Source organism: Trachypithecus francoisi, unplaced genomic scaffold (assembly GCF_009764315.1).
Source record: "Trachypithecus francoisi isolate TF-2019V2 unplaced genomic scaffold, Tfra_2.0 Lachesis_group9, whole genome shotgun sequence".
Lineage (NCBI taxonomy): Eukaryota > Metazoa > Chordata > Mammalia > Primates > Cercopithecidae > Trachypithecus > Trachypithecus francoisi.
In genome coordinates this window covers 4,975,908-5,000,854 of record NW_022681474.1, presented here as the reverse complement: position 1 = coordinate 5,000,854, position 24,947 = coordinate 4,975,908, and the positions used below count along the sequence as shown (strand labels likewise).

At 45.3% G+C, this 24,947-nt stretch overlaps 1 protein-coding gene across 2 annotated transcripts in view; it reads right to left on the bottom strand.

The window, feature by feature from the left end:
• Positions 1 to 1,108: 1,108 nt before the first annotated feature.
• The window catches only part of NUDT5 (nudix hydrolase 5), a 29,282-nt gene continuing 5,443 nt past the window's right edge, over positions 1,109 to 24,947 (bottom strand). Inside the window, exons 2-10 of one of the 2 annotated variants that reach the window (XM_033209219.1) lie at positions 20,923 to 21,026; positions 19,278 to 19,345; positions 13,443 to 13,492; positions 12,162 to 12,269; positions 7,795 to 7,890; positions 6,840 to 6,941; positions 4,399 to 4,407; positions 4,216 to 4,269; positions 1,110 to 1,347 (exon numbers count right to left, since the gene is read on the bottom strand). In XM_033209219.1, the coding sequence (XP_033065110.1) occupies positions 1,238 to 1,347; positions 4,216 to 4,269; positions 4,399 to 4,407; positions 6,840 to 6,941; positions 7,795 to 7,890; positions 12,162 to 12,269; positions 13,443 to 13,492; positions 19,278 to 19,345; positions 20,923 to 20,985 (660 nt within the window). In that variant the 5' untranslated portion in view covers positions 20,986 to 21,026 and the 3' untranslated portion in view covers positions 1,110 to 1,237. Of the gene's footprint in view, positions 1,348 to 4,215; positions 4,270 to 4,398; positions 4,408 to 6,839; positions 6,942 to 7,794; positions 7,891 to 12,161; positions 12,270 to 13,442; positions 13,493 to 14,766; positions 16,126 to 19,277; positions 19,346 to 20,922; positions 21,027 to 24,947 lie in introns of those variants that run through there. The other variant, XM_033209220.1, reaches the window with a different exon arrangement.

The following is a 24,947-nucleotide window of genomic DNA, read 5'->3' as shown; positions in this document are numbered from 1 at the left end:
GTCCAGTGTAAAGATCTTAACAGTTTCACTCAGAAAAATATCCTGGGCTCAGACAGTGAGCCTGTGGACACATGGATATACTGTAGCATTGTGGCATTAGCACCCTGCTTTTATCTGGAGAGCCCTTTCATATGGTTCTTAGGGCCTGGCTTACCCGCTGGAGCCAGGCTAGAAACATGACTTAGGGCTGGATGGGAATCATCCTGAGACTTCTGTGGGGGCCAGACTGGAAAGTCCTGGAAAATCATGGAGCTGCTGGAGGCCCTAAAAGTCAACACAAAAAGAGCTAAACTCACTCAAGAGGCTAAGAAAATGGCCCAGGAACACTGGTAGAACTGCTGGATGACTGACAGGGTTTCAGGCTGGAATGAAATGGGAACCACATCAATCTGTACTTCTTGCTCTGAAGTAGTCTGTATTGGGTTTCACATACTGGCTGATCTTGCTGGTTCTATTCATGGTTTAACATCAAGATATTACTGCCCCAAACCATATCAGTCTTATGGATTTGTTTTCAGAAACTTCAAGTACTCTTTGAGGTAAGGATAGGAAAAGAGATCCTCAAGTATGTGCAGATGCTTGAGGGATGGCCCTGAATTTTCATTAGTCTCCTAGCCTCGGTGCAGTGAATGGAATCAACCATTTTCCTTACTTAAAATTAGCTGGTTCAGCTTCAGTAAATAGGTGGACTTAAACTAGTTGTGGATTCTGCTGAATCCTACCCTAGTTGGATTCAACTACCCTAGATGAATTTTGCATAGTAAAAATTCAATTAGAAGAGGCTGAAGAGTCTTTTTTTCATTTTAACGCTGTTTTAAACACCAATGGAGGACACGGTTATTTGCATGCCCAGCTCTAGAATTTTACAGTGGGGGTTGAGAGTGGAAATAGTTGACCTAATTGGGAACTCAGGTCTGTTTTCCTGTACAAATATCCCTGTCTACCAGACTAGACTAGAAAAGTAATTGAGCTGTAGTTAACTGCTGTTGAGCTTTAAAAAACTGGAGTAAACGTACTTGCATTTATTTTCTTTTTTGTTAATTTTAGCTGGAGTTATTTAAATGAGGGTCACAACCTACCTGTAATTGCAATTCCATACCACCACCACATCTGTTCTGTGCTTTTATTTTAGGAAAAAGCTAATGGCAAATCTACATGGAACTAAGTTGAATACAAAGTCTTAGTGAAGAAGGCCTGGTGGTCTTGCTTACAAAAATGGCCCGTGTCATATTTGGCCTTAAAATTTCAAGAAGGGCACTTCAAATGGCTTCGCATTGGCATGTTGCAGCGCTAGAGCGTAGGAATAGACCCTGGCGTCCACTGTAAGATGTTCTTCAGCTACCAGAGCTGTGGAAAGCAAAGAAAACAACTTAGATCATGCCATTAAGGAAGGACAAAACATCTTATTCAATCAATATTTGCGGAGCAAGTACTATATGCCAGTTCCTATGCTAGATGCTGGTGATACATTTTTTTTTTTTTTTTGGCCTAGAAGGATCTTAAAGACTAAAGACTATAAAGGCAAGATTACATTCCTAGCATGAGACAAGAACATCAGGGATAATGATTTTATGTGTTAAAACAGTCAAGTTGGAAGTGTATAGAGCCAATCACTATACCTCATTTATAGCTGGGGTAGGACTGTGCTGTTCTGAAACTAGATGGTGATGATTATGTAGGATCTTAGGGATTCCGTCTTTTCTGCTGCTAGGGGATACGTATTTTCCCCTGGCAAGTTAAACTGTGTGCATGTTAGGACTGGAGATACACTACCAAGAATGAGGTCTCAGGACCTTATTACCACAGGCTTTCATTAAAATTTGTTTCACTCAGATGGAGGTTGCCAGATGTAAAATCAGCCTCTTGTTTTCCTAGCCGCTTGTTTGGGAACAAGCTAGGGAACATTTGCAGGCAGGGAGCATGTCCTACTCACCTGGGCATAGCAGGTGCTTAGTAACTGGCAGATGCTACTCTGTGGCAAACTGATCTTTTTTTAAATTATTATTTATTTTTTATATTTTTGAGATGGAGTCTCGCTTTGTCACCAGGATGCAGCACAGTGCCACGATCTTGGCTCACTGCAACCTGCGCCTCCCGGGTTCAAGCGATTCTCCTGCCTCAGCCTCCTGAGTAGCTGGGATTACCAGCAGGCACGACCACGCCTGGCTAATTTTTGTATTTTTAGTAGAGATGGGGTTTCACCATGTTGGCCATGCTGGTCTGGAGCTCCTGACCTCAAGTGATCAGCCTACCTCAGCCTCCCAAAACGCTGGGATTACAGGTGTGAGCCACCACACCCAGCCAGCAAACTGATCTTAAAGTGTAATACCTTCCTTCTGACTTCTCAAATGTTGCTTGTTGAATAAATGGTTTTATTACTATGTTTTGATTCTACTAAAGCTAGGCAATTCGGTTCTTTTATCCCTCCTCCTTTATAGCCACAGTAGCCCTCTCTCCACCTCCCCTCACTTACCTCACTTATTCTATTTTTTCTCCCTCTTCTAAGACCAAAAGGGAAGTTAAGAAGGTGGAAGGGAGAAGGAAGACATTTTTGAAAAGGATACTCTTCTACTAAAAGATAACCCCACATGGCATTTCACACTAGCCTACGTCACCCTACTTTCCACACACCTCCTCAAAGGGAGGGGCTGTTATTGTTCCTGTTTTATGAAAAAAGCCGAGAGAGGCTATGGAACCTGTTTGACGTGACAGCTAATTATGGTCCACGGAGCCTCAAACCGAGTGGGGCCTGTGACTCCGAGCTGTGCTGCCTCGTACTGATTGTCACGCCTTTCTCTAAATACATGCCAGATAAAGTATTGTGTCCATTCAGTATATTGTTCTCACTCTGACTTTCAGCTGTCGAGGTGGCCTCTACCTTAGATCTAGTTTTTGGAAAGGTGAAGCCGGAGTGGAAGCTGTCGAGGGATCTGAAATGATTTTATCCAAATAAATCACAGCAGCCTTTGAAAGACACACTCAGATTTTTAAACAAATAACACATTTCAAAACCAGGCGCCCTGCTTATTCAGTGAAACTGTAAGCCGCTGACGCTTAGGGAAAAGCTTAAGAAACTGGTCTTAAAGCTTCAGGCCAAACAATGCCTCAAGTCACATTTGAAGTAATCACTTAAGAACAGTAGAAAAATCAGGTATCAATGACCTAAAACACTTATACCCAATAAAATATTCCCGTGATGAAAAGTGTCTGCTTCTTTCTGGATGAGTGACAGGGATTTGCTGGCCCGTTCGGAGGTGCTCCTTGAAAGGCCCATGCCATGTCTCCATACAGTATCTCCTCTCATGGTTTTATCAAAGGAGTTTTCTCTCCATAAGCTTACCTACTGTTTACAAAGTCCCTAAAAGATGGGTGGCCAAGAAGTACACAATGCATCTACATGACCAGTGATTTCTTTTTGTTTTTTTGAGACGGAGTCTCGCTCTGTCGCCCAGGCTGGAGTACAGTGGCCGGATCTCAGCTCACTGCAAGCTCCGCCCTCCGGGTTCCCGCCATTCTCCTGCCTCAGCCTCCCGAGTAGCTGGGACTACAGGCGCCCGCCACTGCGCCTGGCTAGTTTTTTGTATTTTTAGTAGAGATGGGGTTTCACCGTGGTCTCGATCTCCTGACCTTGTGATCCGTCCGCCTCAGCCTCCCAAAGTGCTGGGATTACAGGCGTGAGCCACCGCGCCCGGCCTCTGACCAGTGATTTCTAAGGGCCACATGGCTAGTCTGGTTTATTATGTGAAAAGCGTATCACGCCGAGTATACAGGAAATACCTCAAGTATTTGTTGGAGTATCATCAATTTCTCCGCGAACATAGAGCCTCCACAAAGGATTGTCCCTCAGACTAGCATACTCGAGGAAAAGCTAACAGCTTCTCTACCCACACCTTTGCATCACTATGGATTGAAGGTTTAACATGTAGAATCGTTTCGGCTATTCAGCAGGAATGTCAGTTGGGCCGCTATGTAGGAGAAAAAGCCTCTACCAAAAGTTTGCACTTGACCCAGAATGCTTTGCTCCTACTTTCAAACTCTGTGCCACCCAGAAAGGAAAATTAGTAGTGGTCACCTGCAAGTTTTACAAGTTGCCAGGCATTTGACTTCAGTGGTATCAAAAAGATAAAGATACGGAGTTATCTTTAGTACCCAATTTGCTGGGATGGGGACGGGGAAAACTGGAGAAAGCTGGGTGGCGGTCTGGAGAATGCTTACCATGGAGTCTCTGCAGCAGGTCATTCTTGGGTAAAGAAATGACTTCCACAAATTCTAAACAGACAAAGTGCAAGTGAAAACAAAGCTAACGTCAAGAGCCTACCAAAACAACTCAAAATGCCTGCAGCCATCACCACTACAACAAGCCGTACACACTCGGCCACGAGGAGTTGTGGAACGTACCTCCATCCCCTGGAAAGAAACAGAAGGAGAACATTTCAGCAAGGCCTGGAATGGTAACATGGGAAGACTTTTATGCAAGAGGCTTATGCAAGAGGCTTTAAGAATTCCACAGCAACCTGGGTCTCTGCTAACTTAATTTATATACGTTGTCAGACTCGAGCAGTATGAAGTTATTGTTCTCCACATAATGTTAAGTGGCAACATTTAAAGCATATTCGATAAGATGTATATTTTTTATAGATATGAATCTCCATATTATGGTAAAATATACAGAACATATAAAAACTTTCCATTTTAACCACTACAAAGGTACAATTCAGTGGCATTAAATAACATTCAGAACGGTGCGCAACCACCACCACCAGTATCCATCTCCAGAACTTTTCATGACACCCAACAGAAACTCGGGATCTACTCAACACTAATTCCTCATCCCTAAGTAGCCCTTACTCTACTGTCTTCCTCTTATCAGTTTGTCTATTCTGGGCACCTCAGATAAGTAGAATCACAGTATTTGCGCATCATGTTACCACATGTTTCAGCGTGTGTGTGTGTTTGTGTGTATATTACATTTTGTGCATGCATCCCTCTGCTGGCAGACACTTGGGCTGTTTCCAGAGGCTGCCATGAACACAGGCACACAAGAGTCCCTGTTTCAGTTCTTCTGGGTGTAGACTTAGGAGCTGAAATGCCAGCTCATATAATAATTCTGTATCTAATATTCTGAGGAACTGCCATACTTTCCCACAGTGTGTTATATGTATTATGTGCAGTTCAAAAATTAAGAGTTATTTATTTATGTATTGGAGACAGGGTCTCACTCTGTTGCCGGGGCTGCAGTGCAGTGGCACAGTGCCATGATCTTGACTCACTGCAGCCTCCGCCTCTTGGGTTCAAGGGGTTCTTGTGCCTCAGCCTCCTGAGTAGCTGGGACTTCAGGTGCGCACCAACACGCCCGGCTAATTTTTGTATTTTCAGTAGAGATGGGGTTTCGCCATGTTGGCCAGGCTGGTCTTGAGCTTCTGACCTCAAGTGATCTGCCCACCTCAGCCTTCCAAAGTGTTGGGATTACAGGCGTAAGCCACCGTGCCCGGCAAAAAAGACTTAAAATTAGTTGCAGTGGGATACTGACACATAAATATGAACAACTGAAGAGGGTAAAAAATTAAAGAATATCACGGATACTGATTTACTGTGGTGCACCTATAAATACCCCCTTTAAAAGGATGGGAGACAACACGGAACGGATGGAGACATTAACAGCTTTTGAATCCAAAGTTGCTAAGGATATTATAGAGCGAAGAAAACTAGTGAATAAGCTGCTGCCCCTTAACAATTACTTAGGCCTTTTTTTTTCTTTTTTTTTTTTTTGAGACGGAGTCTCGCTCTGTCGCCCAGGCTGGAGTGCTGTGGCCGGATCTCAGCTCACTGCAAGCTCCGCCTCCCGGGTTCACGCCATTCTCCTGCCTCAGCCTCCCGAGTAGCTGGGACTACAGGCGCCGCCACCTCGCCCGGCTAGTTTTTTGTAGTTTTTAGTAGAGACGGGGTTTCACCGTGTTAGTCAGGATGGTCTCGATCTCCTGCCCTCGTGATCCGCCCGTCTCGGCCTCCCAAAGTGCTAGGATTACAGGCTTGAGCCACCGCGCCCGGCCCTTTTTTTTTTTTTTAAAGAGAGACATGGTCTCATTCTGTCACAGAGTGGCGCCATCATAGCTCCTCCAACTCCTGGGCTTAAGTGATCCTCCTGCTTCACTGTCCAGGGCAGCTGGGGCTACAGGGGAACTGACGCCATTCTTACAATATACATGAAGACGGAAACCAGGGTGATTCAAGTTTCTCACTGTTTACTATTTAAGCCTGCAGCTCATCTTACTAAGTGGGAATACACTTCATACAGAAAACAGGGAAATATGTCATGTAACTTTTTTTTTTTTTTTTTTTTACAAAGAAAGCATAAAGATCAATGAAGTGGCAAAAGAAAAATGCTAAAATACATGATTAGGAAGAGACAAGAATATTGACGAAGTCTGTTTGAAAGACCTATTCTGCCGGGCGCGCTGGCTCAAGCCTGTAATCTCAGCACTTGGGGAGGCCGAGGCGGGCGGATCACAAGGTCAGGAGATCGAGACCACAGTGAAACCCCGTCTCTACTAAAAATACAAAAAATTAGCCAGGCATGGTGGTGGGCGCCTGTAGTCCCAGCTACTCTAGAGGCTGAGGCAGGAGAATGGCGTGAACCTGGGAGGCGGAGCTTGCAGTAAGCTGAGATCCGGCCACTGCACTCCAGCCTGGGCGACAGCGAGACTCCGTCTCAAAAAAAAAAAAAGAAAGACCGATTCTTTCTATGAAAGACTACATTCTTTTAATAAATCAAACTAGCAGCAAGTTCCAAGACACATGATGCAACCGCACCACCTTCAACACAGCCGACACGCACATACCTGGCTTTGGCTTTGGCCTGGCGTTTTCGGCGTCATCTCCGTTAATGGTGACTGTCACGATGTGTAAGGTGCAGTTTGACAAGCCTGGGTCCATACAGACGGCTGTGGAAAGAAGGGACCGTCAGAGGCGTCAGTCCCTTGGCATTTGTTTCACTATGGTCTTAGGAAGAAGATGCGTCTCGCAGCTCAGCATGGACGTGGAGGTGATGCAGGAAGACTCGTTCTCACATTGGGCTGGCAGACCTGCAGGCTGCAAAGCATCTGGGCACACTCACTCTCCCCAGAGTGCCCCAGTCAAGCTTGCTAGGTCTGCGGGGTTAGATGGTACTGACAAGTTGTAAAATCCCTTCACCACATCAAGCTCAAAAAACCTTCCAGTGATGAGGGTAACACATGGATGAGGTGGGTGAGCAATAAAACTCAGGGTGTGGGAAATTCCAAAAGGCAATTTATTTGTTTTTTGAAACAGAGTTTCACTTTGCTCTTATTGCCCAGGATGGAGTACACCGGTGTGATCTCGGCTGACTGCAACCTCTGCCCTCTGGGTTCAAGTAATTCTCCTGCCTCAGTCTCCCGAGTAGCTGGGATCACAGGTGTGTGCCACCTGGCTAATTTTTGTATTTTTAGTAGAGATGGGTGGGCTTTACCATGTTGGCCAGGCTGGTCTCGAACTCCTGACCTCAGGTGATCCACCTGCCTTGGCCTCCCAAAGTGCTGGGAATACAGGCGTGACCCACCGCACTCAACCAAAAGGCAATTTAATTTCATTAATTCTCCCCCAACTTCAGGCCCTTCTGGCTCCAGTTTCCTCCTGGGCGGGGAGATTCGCTTACACTCGGTGACCAGTCCTAATCTATGATTTCTCTTCAGTGAATTCTGAGCATAAAGAACACCCAAATAATCCCTTCCCACACTAAGGAATCTATTGCTTGGTGAATTTTCAAGTAATACCAACCTGGAGAACATTCGGCAACGTCCCCTTTGTAGCCAGTTTCTTCCTCAAGCTCCCGGAGAGCAGCTGCTTCTGGGGTTTCACCGTCATCTATGAGACCTGTAAGTTCAAATCACTGGAATGATGGGAGCCGGAAATGCAGTTCTTTGAACCCCTCATTCTCCTCCTCCTTCTTCTTTTTTTTTTTTTTTGAGATGGTGTCTCGCTCTGTCGCCCAGGCTAGAGTGCAGTGGTGCGATCTTGGCTCACTGCAACCTCCGCCTGTCCAGGTTTAAGCAGTTCTCTGCCTCAGCCTCCGGAGTAGCTGGGATTACAGGCACCTGCCACCATGCCCGGCTAAGTTTTTGTAATTTTAGTAGAGATGGGGTTTCACCATATTGGCGTCTCACCATATTGGCCAGGCTGGTCTTGAACTCCTGACAGTGTGATCCACCCGCTCGGCCTCCCAAAGTGCTAGTATTACAAGTGTGAGCCACAGCGCCTGGCTGAACCCCTCATTCTTCTAACACAGCTGCTACTGCACTGCGTTAGAAGTATCAGAGCACTGTGAAAAGTGGTCTTACAGAGAAACCTGAGGATTGGAACTTTTTTTTTTTTTTTTAAGATAGAGTCTCACTGTCACACAGGCCGGAGTGCAGTGGTGCAATCTTGGCTCACTGCAACCTCTGCCTCCCGGGTTCAAACGATTCTCCGGCCTCAGCCTCCCGAGTAGCTGGGACCACAGGTACACACCACCACGCTCGGCTAATTTTTGTACTTTTCGTAGAGGCTAATTTTGCATTTTTAGTCTCGCCATGTTGGCCAGGCCGCTTCCGAACTCCTGGCCTCAAGTGATTCACCCGCCTCAGCCTCCCAAAGTGCTGGGATTACAGGCTTAAGCCACCGTGCCCAGCTTGGAATTTTTATAGAAAAAAAAGGCAAAAGAACATAACTCTGAGCAGATGAATCAGGCTCTGATGGCATCAGCCAGTCACCCTATTCAGACCCAGATCCTTCATGATCCTTCCTGACCATCTCCACGCTGCTCTGCACAGCACAGGAAGCATCTGTGAGACGTGACTTGGTGGTGGCCAACTGGCTTAGGCTTGGGAGCTTGCTGTGTGACTGCAGCACAGGAAGCCGGTTCATATTCTGCTTTCTTACATGTAGGATGCTGTCAGCATCACCTGTCTTGTCTTCCTCCCAGTAAAACAGTGAGGCCCAGGAATGAAAGGCCAGAAAGGAGCAAACTGGTGGACGTCAGGGGACTCCCATGGCCACTGTGAGGAGTGAACAGAGAGGCCAAGAAAGAGGAAGGGAGCAGCAATGCAGACTCTTTTTCCCTGAAAGGAATTAAATATAATGAGGCTGATCACACCTCTAATCCCAACACTGGGAGGCTGAGGCGGGCGGATCACCGGAGGTCAGGGGTTTGAGACCGGCCTGGCCAACATGGGGAAACCCTGTCTCTACTAAAAACCAAAAAAACAGCCAGGTGTGCTGGTGCGCACCTGTAATCTAGCTACTCGGGAGGCTGAGGCAGGAGAATTGCTTGACCCTGTTAGGCGAAGGGTGCAGTGAGCTGAAATCGTGCCACTGCACTCCAGCTTGGGCAACAAAAGCGAAACTCCATCTCAAAAATAAAAAATAAAAAATAAAAAGAAAAGAAAAACTCAGGCTGGGTGCAGTGGCTCACGCCTGTAATCCCAACACTTTAGGAGGCTGAGGCAGGAAGATCACTTGAGGCCAGGAGTTTGGGGCCAGCCAGGGCGACAAAGCAAAAGCCCATCTCTACACAAAATTTAAAAATTAGTCGAATGTGGTGATGCCCGCCTGCAGACCCAGCTACCCAGGAAGCCGAGGCAGGAAGATCACTTGAGCCCAGAAGGTCAAGGCTGCAGTGAGCTGTGACTGTACCACTGCACTCCAGCCTGGACAACAGAGCTAGACATAATCTCAAAAAAGCCCGGGCATGGTGGCTCACACCTGTAATCTCAGCACTTTGGGAAGCTGCAGTGGGGAGATCACTTGAGCCAAGGAATTTGAGATCAGCCTGGGCAACATGGCGAAACCCCATCTTTACAAAAAATACAAAAAATGAGGTGGAAGGATCACCTCAGCCTGGGGAGGTTGAGGCTGCAATGGGCTGTGATGGTGCCAGAGCACACCAGCCTCAGCAACAGAGACCCCATCTCAAAGAAAAAAAAGTCAGAGAATAAATTATTAATGTTAATATTAAAAGTAGGCCGGGCGCGTGGCTCAAGCCTGTAATCCCAGCACTTTGGGAGGCCGAGGCGGGCGGATCACAAGGTCAGGAGATCGAGACCATCCTGGCTAACACAGTGAAACCCCGTCTCTACTAAAAAATACAAAAAACTAGCCGGGCGAGGTGGCGGGCGCCTGTAGTCCCAGCTACTCGGGAGGCTGAGGCAGGAGAATGGCGTGAACCCGGGAGGCGGAGCTTGCAGTGAGCTGAGATCTGGCCAGTGCACTCCAGCTTGGGTGACAGAGCGAGACTCCGTCTCAAAAAAAAAAAAAAAAAAAAAAAAATTAAAAGTAATTAAATAGCCTGGCCAGGCGTGGTAGCTCAGGCCTGTAATTGCAGCACTTTGGGAGGCTGAGACCAGCCTGACCAACATGGAGAAACCCCGTCTCTACTAAGAATACAAAATTAGCTGGGCGTGGTGGCACATGCCTGTAATCCCAGCTACTCAGGAGGCTGAGGCAAGAGAATCGCTTGAACCCGGGAGGTGGAGGTTATGGTGAGCCGAGATCCCGCCATTGCACTCCAGCCTGGGCAACAAGAGTGAAACTCTGTCTCAAAAAAAAAAAAAAGGCAATTAAATAGCCTTCAGTAAAATGGTGAGGAAATGAGAAAAATGATAGTTGTTAACCATATGTTACCACTGGCTGGCCTTTTAAAATATAAAACCCTGGCTGGGTGCGGTAGTTTAGGCCTGTAATCCCAGCACTTTGAGAGGCCAAGGTGGGTGGATCACCTGAGGTCAGGAGTTTGAGACCAATCTGGCAAACATGATGAGAGCCCATCTCTACTCAATATACAAAAATTAGCCGGGCGTGGTGGCTCATGCCTATAATCCCAGCTACTAGGAAGCTGAGGCAAGAGAATCTCTTGAACCCGGGAGGTGGAGGCTGCAGTGAGCTGAGATTGTGCCACCGCACTGAAGCCTGGACAACAGAGCAGGACTCTGTCTCAAAAAAAAAAAAATAATAATAATAATAATATACCACTAATAACAAATAGATGAGATTTAATCTCTTTAGATGGGAATAATCCAGTAAGTCCTACAATAATATTGGGCAATAAATTCTTCAGAGTTTTAATTACCGTGCAATGGAAAAAAATATTCTAGCTGAAATGAAGAGTCTCCTTGGCCTGTTTCCACACAACAGAGCAAACTGTCTTCTCCATTCATATTTCTTGGAGTTAAGAGCCTGGCCTAGGCTGGGCACGGTGGCTCATGCCTGTAATCCCGACACTTTGCCGGGCCAAGGTGGGTGGATCATCTGAGGTCAGGAGTTTGACACCAGCCTGGGCAACACAGTGAAACCCTGTCTCTACTACAAATACAAATATTACCCAGGTGTGGTGATGCACGACTGTAATCCCAGCTACTCAGGAGGCTGAGGCAGGAGAATTGCTTGAACCCAGGAGGCGGAGGTTGCAGTGAGCCGAGATCACACCACTGCATTCCAGCCTGGGTGAGAGAGTGAGACTCCATCTCAAAAAAAGAAAAACAACAACAACAACACAAAAAGCCTGGCCTACTTATCCATGGAAATTTCCTGTCAGGGCCGATGGTAATGACAAACAATGAAATAAGCTGAAAAGGGGAAGGGCAGTTACTCAAAAGGCTGGAGATGGCCGGGGGCAGGGGCTCACGCCTGTAATCCCAGCACTTTGCGAGGTCAAGGCAGGCAGATCACGAGGTCAGGAGATCGAGACCATTCTGGCTAACACAGTGAAACCCTGTCTCTACTAAAAATACAAAAAAAATTAGCTGGGCGTGGTGGCGGGCGCCTGTCATCCCAGCTACTCGGGAGGCTGAGGCAGGAGAATCACTTGAACCCGGGAGGCGGAGGTTGCAGCGAGTTGAGATTGCGCCACCGCACTCCAGCCTGGGTGATGCAGCGCGACTCCGTCTCACAAAAAAGAGAAAAAAGGCTGGGGGCGGCATTGCCAAGAGGACGGTGGGACGGTGGGAGGTGGCCTTGTGTCACCTTCGCGGGTTCAGAGGGCTGTTGGGGTGTCCTGGGGGCCTCGCTACGAGGACAGATTGAAAACAGCAGAGCTGAGCTTTGCGATTCTCAGGCTTTACCCTGGTTCAGGCCAACATCCCTAAGAAGCAGTTGCATGTTGAGTGACTCACCTGCAGGGAACTCTACGCAGTAGCCCCCCATTGGTGGTCGGAACTGTTTCACCAGAATGACACACTCATAGTGAAGCGTTCTCTGCAGCACCGGGATGACAGCGACACCTGTCACCGGGAAATGGAACCAAGGAAATCCCTAATGAGAGGTCAGCAATGCCAGCACATGGTTCAGCGCAAGCTAATGAAAACCCCAGACTTTAAGAAACTCTGCTTTAATCTACAATACTGGCAGTTAATCTTGGAAGCTATTTTAAAAATGTAATTAAAAATAATCACTTTTATGTTGCTTACACTTTCTTTTTTAAACAAAAAGCCTGTTTAATTGTCAGTTTCTTAAAACTAAAATCAGAACTAAAACGAAGCACTTCCTGCAGGTTCAAGGATGTAAGGTTGCCAACCACACCACCCTCCACAGAACCACTTCCCAGCACGTGGCAGCCCTACCACTGGTGAGGCCACAGCCGTCCCTGTGCTCCTGGGTCAACTTTGAGCAATAAATCAAGTTAAGTTCCACTGTGTGCAATAAATGCTAGCAAGACTGACTTTCCAGTTCTAGAGTAAAAGACCTTTTCTCTCAAGTTATTTGGCCTTCATTAAAACATAAAACAAAAACGACTGGGTTTCAGAAAACACAAAGTGCCCAGCAGGGTCCCCTGGCTCCACATAGCTTCCCATCTGTGACGCCAGCAGCTGCAGCACAGCGACTGTTGGCTTCCAGCAAAAATGGAAACCAAAACCAAATGGAAAAATAAGAAAAGCCTAGTGCCCAACTTCCCCTTGACCAGAGTGATTCTCAGGACTGTTTGTGGGCTCTTTGCAGTCAAGGCATTCATGCCTGGAGGGGAGGGTGAATGGAACAGGCTCTGCCCAATTAATTCTGTGTCCTCATCAACCTGTAAAGCAAGTGGTCCATAAGCATAAAAGTGTGCCAAGTAACTTTTCCCAACTAAAGGCTCTCACCTAGATCCTTCGAACGGGACACAAGGATTTCTAGAGTCATAACACGTCTAGACACAGTGTGTGGCTTCAAACTATATTGATTTACATTTAGTTATAAACATAGAACAACTTCCCCTCAAAACACTGTTCTGAGCTTAGATAGCAGAAACCAGAAGTTACTTATAAAGAAAACTTAATTTAGTTACATGGTACAGCAAAAACTAACGGAGATTTAAAGACACAACATAATAGGAGTTAACTTGGTTCCACTGAAAACCCTCCTAGGATCACAAGTGCTAACTTCCTTTCTAAAGGGTTGGAATAGGTTTGCACTCCTACCATCCGCAGTCTGTTCTTTCCTGGTTGTACGTTTCACTGATTCCCAAGTTCTGTTCAGGCAGAGAAGAAAAAAAAAGTCGTTAGTGCTAAAGAGGAGAATTTTCTTAGGTTTTCTGTGTACAACCAGAACGTCTTAAATTCAATGCATGCAAATGTACTCATGATATTGGTGAAGAAGACCACAGCAATAAAGGTCTGCATTAGAAAAGCCAATTCTGCTTTCCTATAGCTTCTGAAAATTCACAACGAAAACTCTTGCCACCCTACACCTCACCCTCTGGGTGCCCCAGAAACAGAAAGCCTGCTGCACATGTGAGCTGCCGCTTTCTCAGAACATTTTAGTTTGGATCCTCTGTCTCTGGGCAAGGAGCACAGCCAGTGGTGGATTAATAAGCAGGTAATGCAAATGAAGCTGTAGGAAAAGACTCGCCCTGTCTCTTAAGAACAAAAGCTACTGTGGACAACGTGAACTACTGAGATTTTTCTATCATTTTGCTTTTTAAAATATGTGACCTAAAATACACAATTTAAGAAGGAAGAACCTTCCCATTTATTCATGGAAGAATTAATAAATGTAGGCAAATGCCCTACTTTGCATGTGTGAGATCTTATCTAGAAAAAGTGGGCTGAGTAACAGTACAGTCCTGCTCTCTCCTATGGCTTTATTCCTGGTGAGCTGTTGGTTTCTGACTGGTACCCAACTCAGTTTCTGGGTAGCGTCTGTTCTATTGTGGCTATTCTACTTTCTGGCCTTGGAACACGGGGCCCAGTTGCACAGGAAGCCCAGTTACTGAATCAATTATGCAGCTTAAAGGGGTGAGGCATACAAGGACATTCCCCCTTCACTCTCTTCTCCCTACAGTAGAAAGAGCAGTGGTAAGAGACCGGAGTGGAGAAGCCAAGTATTTTACGATCTCTTCTAAAGGAAGTGAGACATGTGGGTGGCTCCGGGGCTCGGGATAAAAAGGAGTTAGCACCTGTATCTCAATAGTAAGAGTCCCAAGATGCCCTCCTCGGAAGAACACTCCTACGCATGCTTTCTATCTGGCTGTCCTTAAAATTCGGACCGTGTCATATTTCCATTAAAATGGTTCAAATATTTAATCTGCTTTTTAAAAAACAAAACAAAAAGACTGTCTGGAAATTGTAGGTCTTTCAGCATTGTACCCAAATTCTGAAGGGCAAATATGTCGAAATGAACACAGGAAAATCAAACAGACTTCTATGACAACTCACAGCAGCCCAACATTCCTGTTAGTAGCAAGGAGCTGACCAACAAGCAATGCTGGTAAGTAAATCATACAGATTGCAAGAGATGAAACACCTTTTGGCATAGCTCCCTCTGCTGCCTCCTAAGGTTAGTCCTAAACACTGAAGAAGACAGTGCTGGGAAAAGCACTGAAGGTCCCATCCCAAACACTAGGAATAAGGGAAACAGAAAGAGGAGCATCATTATCGTGGTTAAGGTGAAGGAAATAAGCAGTAATGAGCCGTAAATCACGAGCGATAAAACAAATGCATTGATAAGAAATCGTGAAACAAGACTGCCCCGTGAGAGCTCCAACAACTTTAGAGGGCCTGTGCGATGCACCCCCGGCTGGAAGTCAGCTCTTAGTCTCTGCCTGCCTACCAGCTGGGCCCAGAGCGCCAGCCTCCTGGAGACTCTTCTCTCCTTTGTAAAAAGCAGGAAGGAGTATGTTATCTCCAAAACCTCTTCTAGCTTTAGGATTCTGCTTCCAGTGAGATCATCCTATTCCTAGTCTCCTTTGTTACAGGAAAGCCTGTTGGCCTTCCTCCCTCTAGTTCACCAACACGAGAGGCGGGAGGGTCACAGAGGTTGACTTCGGCACTGTCTTGAATGTCAGTAAAGACACACACTACTGGAATATTTTTATATTTCCAAAATCAACCCCACATCCCCTTTCATGAATGAGACGGTGGAACATAGGATTCTCTAGCTGCTATGTTCTCTCTTAGACTCGGTCCTCTATATCCATGGGTTCCACATTTGTGAATTCAACCAACCACAGATTGAAAATATTTCGGAAAAAAATTGCATCTATAATGAACATGTCCACGCTTTTTCTTGCGTTTATTCCCTAAGCAATAGAGTACAACTGTTTACACAGCATTTGCAATGTCTTAGGTGCTGTGATTTCTCTAGAGATGAAGTGCATGGGAGGATGTGCACACGTTATAGGCAAATACACATTGAATATATGCAATTTCACACCAGGGACTTGAGCATCCGTGGATTTTGGTATCTACAGGGGGGTCCTGGAACTAACCCCGACAGACACCAAGCAACAGCTGGACAGGTTGAGAATTCCTTACCTGAAATTGAGGGGCTGCAAGTGTTTCAGCGTTTGGTTTTTCAGATTTTGAAATATTTGCCTTACCCTCTGGGTCTTATGCAGGCCTTTTTGACATTTTCAACAGTACCTTTACCCCACAGAGCAGAAAATAAGCAAAAGGACCCCACAGTGAGTCATGCGCGTGGGTCTCAGCCCCGTGGGGCGTGCTGCGGGGAAACCGCTGCTGGGGCGTCCGGCCTGCACACCTGCCATTTCATGACCCTCTGCGGGAGGGAAGCTGCTGTGTGCGTGCAAAGGATATATCGGGCCGGGTGTGGTGGCTCATGCCTGAAACCCCAGCACTTTGGGAGGCCAAGGTAAGAGGACTGCTTGAATTCAGGGGTTCAAGACCAGTCTGGACAACAGAGTGAGACTCTGTCTCTACTAAAAAAAAAAAATTAAATAAATTTAAAAAATAAAGCATATGGCCGGAGGCAGTAGCTCATGCCTGTAGTCCTAGCACTTTGGGAGGCCAAGGTGGGTGGATCACCTGAGGTCAGGAGTTTGAGACCATCCTGGCCAACAACCGTCTCTACTAAAAATACAAAAATTAGCCAGGCGTGGTGGCGCACACCTCTAGTCCCAGCTACTCGAGTGGCTGAGACAGGAGAATCGCTTGAACCAGGGAGGCAGAGGTTGCAGTGAGCTGAGACCACACCACTGCACTGTAGCCTGGGCAACAGAGCAAGACTATGTCTCAGAAAAAAATAAATAAAAAATAAAAGAAGGATATAGCAGAGCTGAAGGGGAGGGTCCCTTTTCCCCGGGGGGACACTGAATGCCCGTGCTGTATGCCTGTGTTTTGACTGCAGCCTGTCACATGCAGTCGGGTGTGGAATTCTCCACCTGGGGCATCATTTGGCACTGAAAAGGTTTTGAATTTTGCAGAATTTTGAATTTCAGATTTTCAGATTAGGGCTGCTCAACCTGTACACACAGTCTTTTATATCCGGTCAGAGATAACACATCCTATAACTTATACATCGTGGCACACTGGAAAGTACAAAGATTCATTCTTCAAAGGGTGACATTCTGGTATGAGTTATTAGTGCTTTACGGAAGTCCTCTTCAGAGGCCAGGAAGAAAAACCTATGTATGCAAGAATGGACCTGACCATGCTATAAATATGGTAGTTTGGTGGATTTTACAGCCTACTCCCAATCTACTGAAACAGATATTCTGGAAGTAAGACTTCGTCATATTTTCAGAAAAGTCCCCATGTGATTCTGATGTACACCTGATTAGGAAATGCAGGAAGGGCAGAAGACCAGTCAGGGGAAGAGACGAGCTGGTGCGAACACATCTTTTTTTTTTTTTTTTTTTTGAGACGGAGTCTCACTCTGTCGCCCAGGCTGGAGTCCAGTGGTGCGATCTCGGCTCACTGCAACCATTACCTCCCGGGCTCAAGCAATTTTCCTGTCTCAGCTCCCCGAGTAGCTGGGACTACAGGTATGTGCCACCATGTCAGGCTAATTTTTGCATTTTTAGTAGAGATGGGGGTTTCACCATGTGGCCAGGCTGGTCTCGAACTCCTGACCTCAAGTGATCCACCTATCTTGGCCTCCCAAAGTGCTGGGATTATAGGCGTGAGCCACTGCGCCTGGCCTCAAACACATGTTTAGACTCATTAGAGTTGAGGGCTATGTTTTGTGTTATAAACTTAATTTGATAGGAAAAAGAGAACCAAACTGTATCACTATACATTGGGTTCCAACCTCTCTATAGTTTCACAAATAAAAATACATTTGAACATATGGTGCTCCCTAAGATTTGGGCCTTGCCACATTTCTGTATTGGGTTTGGGCCCTACTTATTTCATACATTTAGTTTTCCATATCAAACTCACTTGGCATTTAAAGTGAAGAGTTACAGTCTTTCACGATCGATGGAGCATACTGTGCTTAGCTTTCTTACTGCTGGTTTTAATTCAACAGTGCTATCTATCTCTTAGTATGTTCCCCACAGCTCTCCTACAAAAGGCCTTCTCAAGGGCTTTGCTAGTTTAGTAGGCAGATATCATCAGAGTTGTTTCCTGGCAAGTCCACCTATTTGCATCTTGATGATCTATTTCATCACAAGGAAACCATGTACTCTTATTGGATCACTTTGCAAATGGAGTTTTCCTATTGATGGATTTGTATCATGTGATCTGGTTACTACATTTCGTTCTCATTCTGTTCTGCTCCTTTTTATATTTCACTAAGTAAAAAATTTATTCTCACACTATTTTCTTCTGAGAGTTTACCGTATCAAAAGATTACTATGCAAAAATCTGGAAAGTAAAAGGAAAAGGGTTAACCATATAGCTTTTTTCTCATTGTGCTACAGTTTTCCTTCCGGCTTTTTCTTACACATATTTGGCAGAGTTTGAAAAGCATATACACACTTTGCTACTTTGTTATCAACTTAGGAAGTTTTCCCATATTGCTAGGTTGTCTTCAGAATCTGCTTTTTAGACAGCTGCAGAGATTTTACCAAGGCAATACGCTATAATTTTACCAAGGCAATACGCTATAACAATTCATTTCCTATTTTTACGATATTTAGGTTGCTTTCAGTTTTTCTGTCTTTTAAATTTTTGGTGAACATTTTCTATACATAAATTTAATTCTGAATACTAATTTACTTACTACTTTCTTTTGCTGTTGGTTATTTTTTTTTTTTTTTTGAGGTAGAGTCTCAGTCTGTCTCCCAGGCTGGAGTGCAGTGGTGCGATCTCAGCTCACTGCAACTTCCCCCTCCCGGGTTGAAGCAATTCTCCTGCCTCAGCCTCCCAAGTAGCTGGGATTACAGGTGTATGCTACCACGCCCAGCTAATTTTTGTATTTTTAGTAGAGATGGGGTTTTGCCATGCTCTCCAGGCTGGTCTTGAACTCCTGACCTCAGGCGATTCGCACCCCTGCTTGGTCTCCCAAAGTGCTGGGATTACAGGCGTGAGCCACTACACCTGGCCCTTAACACTTTGTTAAAACTGGGATTACTAGGTCAAAGGGTACAGTATTTTTAGGGCTATTGATACATATTATGAAATAAGGTGTACAAAATGTTTTTTCCTGATTTGCATTTCCATGAGGCAGGCACATATCTCAAAATTAGCAATGTTGTTGTTTTCTCTTTATTTCTTCTAATTTAGAAATTAAAATCTGATTCTACTAGAAGGAAGCAACAAGTACTGTTAATTATTCTGCCGCCTTATCAGCTTAAATTAGGTTTGGCCCAAAGGTTTTAGGTCTATACTTGTCTACTTAGGGAGAATGGTATTAAAATACTTTTCTGATTAGTTATTGTTACACATTTACAACCCAATTTTATTCAGCAATTATAAATGATCCAAACATCCTAACACTGGAAAAACAGCTAAATTAGATTCTTTATTTAAAACTGTTTACAAAAAAGAAAACATCAAAGTTTATGTAAAACACTCAATGGATAACCTGGGAACCCAAATAATGGACATTTTATAAGAAAAAAAAAAGTTTACCTAGTTTTACCAGTAGGATCCATGTACGTTGTTCTTTCAAGCTTGACCCATTTTCCTTCTGAAATTAACTAAAAGGATATCAGATAATAAGTTGGGGAACCTTCAAACCAAGTTGTTTTTATCTAAAAGGTTCTTTCTTTCACATTTCCTCTGTCCTTCCCCAGACTCCCAATAACCATGTTTCCTTCCCAATAACTTGCGGGCATGTTTTTCGGTTCACAGTAGGTAGGTATTCAGGGTTGTTTTTTTCAAAGGGCCTTTCTGCTTCTTTTTGAGATTTCTTGGGGTTAGTAGTAACAGGTGAAAAGAAATGACAGTCTAAAAACTCCCGGGAGTTGGTGGCGGGGGTGAGGCATGGAGGTAACCGGAAGGGAGCACACAGGGTGAGGATCTCCTGGGACGCTCTTGATGGTCTGTCTCCTGACCTGGGTGCATACAACACAGGTGAGTTTAGTATGTAGAAACGGCCATCTCTAGACACTGGTATTTTCCTGTCAGTGATGACACAGGAAGGCAGACTGTGACGAAACAAGGTCCGGGATTGGATCTCCTATCATGACACACGGGTTTCCCACCCAACCGCAGACGGACACCGCAGGTTCGTTCTGCCTAGACATTGGGGAGTTCTGGTGTTGAAGACTAACTTACCTATGGCACTATACTGAACTGAAAGGAAAGCGTCACTGCGTATAAAGCAGTAGCCTTTTTCCTACTATCCTATCTTTCACTTCTTGCCAGCAGCAACCTAATAATTTTCAGCAGATCTGTTCACAGACAACATGGAACGATTTTAAATCAAAAGGAATTCCAGAAAGGTGTCAAGATCAGAGTTCCAAGATGAAGGATTTAAAATTTATCCACTGCAATGGTTCCTGTAGGAAAAGACTTTTAAAGCTAAATTGAGTAACACACATACATTGGTTCTAGAACTCACTGGAATTTAGACTACAATTAACAACGTAGGTTTTTATCGTTCTTAAACACTCATGTTGAGACCATAAACAGCCAAGTTGTGACAACTACATATGAAATATCTAAGTCCTCAAATGCATATATTCTTTCTTCTTCTATCTAGGGAAACACAGTAAGGATTAATTTTTCTGTTGCCGGGCGTGGTGGCTCAAGCCTGTAATCCCAGCACTTTGGGAGGCCGAGACGGGCGGATCACGAGGTCAGGAGATCGAGACCATCCTGGCTAACACGGTGAAACCCCGTCTCTACTAAAAATACAAAAAACTAGCCGGGCGAGGTGGCGGGCGCCTGTAGTCCCAGCTACTCAGGAGGCTGAGGCAGGAGAATGGCGTAAACCCGGGAGGCGGAGCTTGCAGTGAGCTGAGATCTGGCCACTGCACTCCAGTCCGGGTGACAAAGCGAGACTCCGCCTCAAAAAAAAAAAAAAAAAAAAAGAATTTTTCTCTTAAGAGCCCAAATCTACCCAGAGTCTCAATTTCACTAATACACAGACACACTACTCCTCCCACACAAGAGCAAAATGTGCCCGAGCCCAAAAACAGGAGTAGGAAAAATCTTCATGACCTTCTTCAAGAATGAAAAACCACCATTTGTAACAACAAATACCCTGTATATTTCTATTAAACTCAGATTTATGTGGGGGAAGGAAAGGAAAATGAAAACCAAGTTATACCTCCTCTGAAATAATATATTGTTTGCCATTCTGAGAAGACTGCGTTGGTTCTTGGCTCTCCATTTTCAAACCAGTCTTTATAGCCCTCAGGTGAGAAGTTCACCCTGCAAGATAATGAGATTTGTTTAGGCTAAAATTATTTTCCTGAATTAAACATTAGTCCCCAGGCCACTAGTCAAAGTACTTAACTAGCAAAAAATTCATCTACCATCAACGCTGCCTGTCTCAGTATCTGAGGGAACTGCCGCAGGTGGAACTGTGAACAGGGAGGCCCAGGGATAAGGCAGGAAGTGACAGTAGTCCCAGTCACACTCAGCCACACCAGCCACACACAGCCACGCTCAGCCACACCAGCCACACACAGCCACACCAGCCACACTCAGTCACACCAGCCACGCTCAGACACACCAGCCACGCTCAGCCACACCAGCCACACCCACCACGCTCAGCCACACCCGCCACACTCAGCCACACCAGGCCACACTCAGCCACACCAGCCACACTCAGCCACACAGCCACACCAGCCACACTCAGCCACACTCAGTCACACTCAGCCACACCAGCCACACTCAGTCACACTCAGCCACACTCAGTCACACTCAGTCACACCAGCCACACCAGCCAAGTTCCTGCCGTGCCTGTTCTAGGCACTCAGAGGTCAACATTCTTCATCAGATTTTTTTTCTTTTTTTTTTTTTGAGAGTCTCACTCTGTCGCCCAGGCTGGAGTGCAGTGGCACGATCTCAGCTTATTGCAACCTCCACCTCCTGGGTTCAAGCGATTCTCGAGCCTCAGCTCGAGTAGCTGGGACTACAGACGTAGGTCACTGTGCCTGGATAATTTTTATATTTTTAGTAGAGATGGGGTTTCACCACGTTGGCCATGCTGGTCTCGACCTCCTGACCTCAAGTGATCTGCCCTCCTTGGCCTCCCAAAGTGCTGGGATTACAGGCGTAAGGCACGGCGCCCAGCCTGATTTTTCTGACTCCGAATCTTAAATTCTTTCCAAGGGAAGACAGCAGAAAGATTATCACTCTCCATGTCCACCTCTCAGTCTTTTATCTATCCTTTACACCTAACTTTACTTATTTTTTGAGATGTAAGCTCTCATTCTGCTGTACAGGTTGGAGTGCAGTGGCGAAATCATGGCTCACTGTAGCCTCTACCTCCCAAGCTCAAGTGCTCCTTGCATCTCAGCCTCCTGAGTAGCTGGGATTACAGGTGCACGCTACCACAGCAACTAATTTTTTAAACTGTTGGTAGAGGTGGGGTATCACTATGTTTTGCAGGCTGGTCTCAGACTCCTGGGCTCAAGCGATCCTCCTCCCGCCTCGGTGTCCCAGAGTGCTGGGATTACAGGCATGAGCCACTGTCCTCACCTCCCCAGTTACTTTTAAGTTTCAGCAGGTATCAAAGTCATAGTTGCAGAGAAAGGATTGGGTAGTACTACAAGTTCTGTTACAAATAGAGCAGGCCCTTATCCCATTTATTGTATATTATTATTTCCTCTTTCTTTATTCCTTCATTTTTGGACCCCGCCTGTCCAAAGGTCAGTCTTTTTTTGTTACCCACATGGTTGATAATTCAGCTGTATATAGAATTATAGGCCCAAAGCCAATTTTCTATGAAACTGGAAGGCATTGCTTAGTTGTCTTGCTTCTGATGCTGCTGTTGAGAAGTCCAAAGCTATTCTTATTCTTCATCTTTTTGCCATGTCATCTGTTTTCCTCCTCTGGAAGCTTGTAGTTAGTCACACTTTCATGTTCATGTTATTGTACTGGGAGGTCAAGTGGGCCCTTTCCATCTGGAAACTTCTTACTATGCTTCTTTACAGGGAATTTTTCTACCCACCTGATCTTCAATGTGTACCCGAGACAGCAAGCTTCCCTATCCTAAAATACACTCAATAACAAACAAACTGTATGGATAGTCATACAGTTTGGATATGGATTTACAAATCAAGTATCTGACTGACTATCACAGGTAACCTGGCTGAGTCCCCTGTGGCCAACCTGTGAAAGGTGAGATGATGCGTTAGAAGAGTGGCAGTGAGGCCGGGCACGGTGGCTCACGCCTCACACCTGTAATCAGAGCACTTTGGGAGGCCAAGGCAGGTGGATCACGAGGTCAAGAGATGGTGACCATCCTGGCCAACACGGTGAAACCATCTCTACTAAAAATATAAGATTAGCTGGGCGTGATGGGGTGCACCTGTAGCCCAGGTACTGGGAAGGCTGAGGGAGGGGAATGGCTTGAACCTGGGAGGCAGAGGTTGCAGTGAGCTGAGATCACACCACTGCACTCCAGGCTGGTGACAGAGTGAGATTCTGTCTGGGAAAAAAAAAAAAAAGAAAAAAAAAAAGTGGGGGTGAGTGGGACAGTCAAAGATCCCCTCCCCGCTGGACCTCACTTTCTAGTAAGGAAAAAGGAGAAACAGTGAAAAAGAACAAAAATTTATGTCAAGTGACTCAGCGTTTCATGAGAAAAATTAAAAAGGATGAGAAGTGTGGGGAAGATGGTAAGAGAAATCTACATGGAGTGATCAGGCAAGGCCTGTTGAATTTGGTGACTTCAGAATGGAGACCTGAAGGTAATAAGGAAGTAAGCCACTAGAAGTTTAAATATTTAGAGACAGTCATTTAGCATATTAAAACCTGCAGCCCTACTAAGAAAACAGGCACTTTTTCCTTTGAAAGTACCACGGATGATAATTTATTAGGTAAACTTTTTTTTTTTTTTTTTTTGAGATGGAGTTTCGCTCTTGTCGCCCAGGCTGGAGTGCAATGGCGTGATCTTGGCTCACTGCAACCTCTGCCTCTCAGATTCAAGTGATTCTCCTGCCTCAGCCTCCCGAGTAGCTGGGATTACAGGCTCCCACCACTGTGCCCAGCTGATTTTTACATTTTTAGTAGAGATGGGATTTCGCCATGTTGGGCAGGCTGGCCTCGAACTCCTGACCTCAGGTGATCCGCCCGCCTTGGCCTCCCAAAGTGCTGGGATTACAAGTGTGAGCCACTGCGCCTGGCCACTAATAAAGAGTATTTCTTTGGAATGCATCAGCCTCAAAGGGAAACGGTATTGTGCAGCAATCCACGGATTCTGTAATGACAAAAATGTGCAAATTCAAAAGTATATTCTTTACTATGAGATTCCCAAACATTTCAGAAGGACTATAAAAGTACCTCAGAAATTTTAAGAAACAGAAAAGGAATCTTGTTTTTAGCACCATTTCAAAAGCAGAAGCAAAACAGTGCCAGTCAGGGGCTAGTCACTACCAGCAACATGCTGCAGAAAGAAGGAGAAATGAGGTTTAAATCCCATGCTTCGTATGCCAGCGTCTCCACCACTGCAACGGAGTTTGCCTTAACGGACTCAACGCTATTTCAAGATTTAAAAGCAAACTTTGATATACATTTTATCCACTTCATTAGTTAGAATTTAAGGTCATTTGCATATTGCCAATATGTGTATGGTATGAAAAATATACATGTACACGATGTTGAGTGTTCTACAATTTCACTTATGATTGTCCTTAGTCTTTAAAGTCACAAGCTGTTTTAATTCTCATAAATCGTTTTAACTCAGTTCAGTTTGAACAATGAAGGTCTAGATGTGTTGGATGTGCAATTCTCCTGAGCACACACACACAAAAACCCATTAATGAGGGGAAATGCTGTAAGATTTTTAGACACCTTGCGCAATGGCAGGCAGAAGTCTCTAACTAGCTTTGAGAGCACCAGCAGTGGAAACGTCTGTGTATATACTCAGTGCACACTGACCACTATGCTTGTCCTTGAGCACGTTACAGTTTAGCAAGTACATCTGGGGCAAAGACCTGCCTCATAGACCCACCATACCACGGTGTTTTAAAGGAGGGACACACACATCCACTTGGGAGGCAGTGAGGAAAATGATAAAGCCTTTTTTTTTTTTTCTTCAGACAGAGTCTCGATGCAACACCCAGGCTGGAGCGCAATGGCGCGATCTGGGCTCACAGCAACCTCCACCTCCTGGGTTCAATCAAT